At 49.0% G+C, this 4,311-nt stretch overlaps 1 protein-coding gene across 1 annotated transcript in view; it reads right to left on the reverse strand.

Annotated features, from left to right (window-relative positions):
* Positions 1–625: 625 nt before the first annotated feature.
* Positions 626–4,311, reverse strand: part of LOC105909226 (RAS guanyl-releasing protein 1) — a 39,235-nt gene continuing 35,549 nt past the window's right edge. Inside the window, exons 16-17 of the mRNA XM_042709802.1 lie at positions 2,278–2,660; positions 626–944 (exon numbers count right to left, since the gene is read on the reverse strand). Of these exons, the coding sequence (XP_042565736.1) occupies positions 774–944; positions 2,278–2,660 (554 nt within the window). The 3' untranslated portion in view covers positions 626–773. The remainder of the gene's footprint in view (positions 945–2,277; positions 2,661–4,311) is intronic.

The following is a 4,311-nucleotide window of genomic DNA, read 5'->3' on the forward strand; positions in this document are numbered from 1 at the left end:
TCTCTCTCTGAATGAGGTGTGGACTTGATCAGCCGCTCTCTCTCTCTCTCTCTGAATGTGTGGACTTGATCAGCCTCTCTCTCCCTTTTTGAAGGAGGTGTGGACTTGATCAGCCTCTCTCTCTCTCTCTCTGAATGAGGTGTGGACCCTACACTTGGACTTGGACAGCGTCTCTCTCCCTCAGCCTCTCTCTCCCTCTCTGAACGAGCTGTGGAATTGGACAGCCTCTCTCTCCCTCAGCCTCTCTCTCCCTCTCTGAAGGAGGTGTGGACCCTACACTTGGACTTGATCAGCCTCTCTCTCCCTCTCTGAAGGAGGTGTGGACCCTACACTTGGACTTGATCAGCCTCTCTCTACCTCCCTGAATGAGGTGTGGACTTGGACAGCCTCTCTCTCTCCCTCAGCCTCTCTCTCCCTCTCTGAAGGAGGTGTGGACTTGATCAACCTCTCTCTTTCCCTCAGCCTCTCTCTCCCTCTCTGAACGAGCTGTGGACTTGGACAGGTGTGACTGGGCTGTCGACCTCTTAGTAACCTCCTCAGACATGGCTGCCAGCACAGATCCTCAATGCCCTCAACACACACAATTTCAGTATAATCAGAGAGAAAGAAGGTCTAATGGCACATCTCTACACACACACACACACACACACACACACACACACACACACACACACACCACACACACACACAATGTCCAGTTTGATTAAGAGGAAGAGTCCCACAGTGCTTCAAACACACACGCGAGCAAACGAACACACACATGTTGAGTATGATTAGGAGGAAGATGAGGAGTCTTCGTCCACAGGATGAAGAGCGTGACTCCTCATAAGCGTCTTTAGAATGTTCACCTCCGTCTCCGCGTCTTTGAGCTTGCGACAGAGAGACGCATTCTTCTTCTTCAGAGACTCGTTCTCCTGGCACACACACACACACACACACACACACACACACAGGGTTAATTATAAATATACATTATGTACACTAAACGTTTACCAGTTGTTCCTGCTATCTACCTACCCCATCAGACACTAGTATGCTCAAGCAAGGCAACATTACAACACAAGGGCAGCACGAGCCACTATCTAACTAATACTTTAATAAATAATAATAATAATATTAATACAAATAATAATAATAATAATAATAATAATAATAACAATCCATCTCTTCTTTCAAAATCAACTTTAAGTAGAAAACTGATTTAATGCTACCGCCATTTTGTAAAATGTTACATTTGTTATGACTTCCAAACTATAATGAACATGGTCCCATTGTAGCCTGCAGCACAGCTAAACCACAACACAGCCTAACTAGCCTGGCTAACCTTGTATGAGGTGTGTCTGTGAGCATGTGTGTGTGTGTGTTTGGCCCCCTCCCTGTTTAAGGTGTGTGTGTGAGCATGTGTGTATGTGTGTGTTTAAGGGAGGGATAAGGGATCAGTGGAATAAGGGAGATGTGACAGTGTGGAGTGGAGTGAAGTCACCCTCTCTATGTGCTCATAGCTGGGCTTGCTCTCACTCCTCGCTGCCTCTTGTTTCCTGTGTGTGTGTGTGTGTGTGTGTGTGTGTGTGTGAGAGCATGTGTGTGTGTGTGTGTTTGGGTGCAGTATTGATGTGATTATTAAGTCACCCTCTCTATGTGCTCATAGCTGGGCTTGCTCTCACTCCTCGCTGCCTCTTGTTTCCTGTGTGTGTGTGTGTGTGTGTGTGTGTGTGTGTGAGAGCATGTGTGTGTGTGTGTGTGTGTGTGTGTGAGAGCATGTGTGTGTGTGTGTGTGTGAGAGCATGTGTGTGTGTGTGTGTGTGTGTGTGTGTGAGAGCATGTGTGTGTGAGTGTGTGTGTGTGTGTGTGTGTGTGTGTGTGTGTGTGTGTGTGTGAGAGCATGTGTGTGTGTGTGTGTGTGTGTGTGTGTGTGTGTGTGGTGTGTGTGTGAGAGCATGTGTGTGTGTGTGGTGTGTGTGTGTGTGTGTGTGTGTGTGTGTGTGTGTGTGTGTGTGTGTGTGTGTGTGTGAGAGCATGTGTGTGTGTGTGTGTGTTGTGTGTGTGTGTGTGTGTGTGTGAGAGCATGTGTGTGTGTGTGTGTGTGTGTGTGTGTGTGTGTGTGTGTGAGCATGTGTGTGTGTGTGTGTGTGTGTGTGTGTGTGTGAGGAGCATGTGTGGGTTGTGTGTGTGTGTGTGTGTGAGAGCATGTGTGTGTGTGTGTGTGTGTGTGTGTGAGAGCATGTGTGTGTGTGTGTGTGTTTGGGTGCAGTATTGATGTGATTATTTTTAAGTTACCCTCTCCAGGTGTTCATAGCTGGGCTTGTTCTCACTCCTCTCCTCCTCCGAAGGCAGGATGGTGGAGACGCGGTTCTCCCACTTGGCGTAGGCCTTCTTCCTGACGGGGACGGGGCTGGGGCAGGGGGAGAGGGGGCCGGGGCAGGGGGAGAGGGGGGCGGAGGAGGGGGCCAGGAGCGCGGGGGCCTGGGCGGGCCGGCTGGGCTCGGGGGTCAGGTGCGGCACGTCCGTCTGCGTGGCGCGGTGGACGCCGGGGGGCTTCGCCAGGGTGAGGGGCAGCCTGAGGCGGCGGCGCGAGGGGGAGCAGGGGCTCAGGCAGGGCGTTGTCACGGCGATGCTCACCGCCTCTTCAGGGGGGTAGGTGAAGGGGCAGTCATCAGAGGCTGTAGGGGCAAATAGGGCAATGGGTAAGATGAACCACACACTGGTGATGGTGACCTTACAATACAGTAAAGATGATGGTGATGTCACAGTACAGATGATAGTGATTTTACACTACAGATGATGGTGATGTCACACTACAGTACAGATGATGGGGATGTATGGTGATGTCACACTACAGATGATGGTGATTTTACACTACAGATGATGGTGATGTCACACTACACTACAGATGATGGTGATGTCACACTACAGATGATGGTGATGTCACACTACAGATGATGGTGATGTCACACTACAAATGATGGTGATGTATGGTGATGTCACACTACAGATGATGGTGATGTCACACTACACTACACTACAGATGATGGGTGAAGTATGAAGTGTTTTGGTGGTTGTAGTGCACTTTGCACCAAAGGTTGTTCTGAGGTGTGTGTCTGTATAGCCCACTGTGTGAAGAGTTTCATAAAAAAGTGGACACGGTATTGAGAGAAAAAAAAAACTGCAATATAAATAAAAACCTAAAATTTGGCACATAATTTGGCACAGACGATACATTGACGACTCAAAGAAGAAATGAATTGGTAGAGTGGCTGCCGTCTCATCAGCACGCCTGTGGCTTTCCTGTGGAACCATAACATGCTGGAGACACACACACACACACACACACACACACACCACACACACACACACACACACACACACACACACACACACACACACACACACCGTGTGGAACCATAACATGCTGGAGACACACACACACACACACACACACACACACACACACACACACACACACACACACACATCGTGTGGAACCATAACATGCTGGAGACACACACACACACACACACACACATCGTGTGGAACCATAACATGCTGGAGACACACACACACACACACACACCGTGTGGAACCATAACATGCTGGAGACACACACACACACACACACACACACACACTGTGTGGAACCATAACATGCTGGAGACACACACACACACACACACACACACACACTGTGTGGAACCATAACATGCTGGAGACACACACACACACACACACACACACACACAGCGTGTGGAACCATAACATGCTGGAGACAGGACTCCAAACTACAATATCAGCTCCAGAGCTGTGCAGCTGTCGATTTTCTATGTGCAAAAGCGGAATCAAAAGCCATTCACTCAGTAAGTTTACATGATGGTATCAATTCGAATCTAGCTTTATTCGGACAGTGCTATTTTTTGGGGCAACTGCTATTATCCTAATATATATGGCAGTGAATAAAGCGAATCATTGGCCGAAAGCATGTGATATCCCAGTACGATACGTGGCGCTGTTTTCATAACAACTAGTGGTGATACAGCCATTTCCGCTTGACCTCTTCACCACTACCAACAACAACAACAACATCAACATTTCGAGAAAGATGGCGAACGGAGAGCAAGGTGAAGCTACGTCCCTCCACATTTCGTGCATGATGACAATAGGAGTACTGCGAATGCAAACGGCGCTATTAGCGACAACTTATCGCCTCTTTCGACTTCCGGGTCACGACCTGGGAGGGAGGGAGGGGGGAGGGCGGCGGGATCTCAAGCATGCGCAAAGACGCAGAGTCCAGTTCATAGCCCAATTCACCGTTTACAA

The sequence above is a fragment of the Clupea harengus genome, chromosome 14 (genome assembly GCF_900700415.2).
Source record: "Clupea harengus chromosome 14, Ch_v2.0.2, whole genome shotgun sequence".
NCBI classification, from domain to species: Eukaryota; Metazoa; Chordata; class Actinopteri; order Clupeiformes; family Clupeidae; genus Clupea; species Clupea harengus.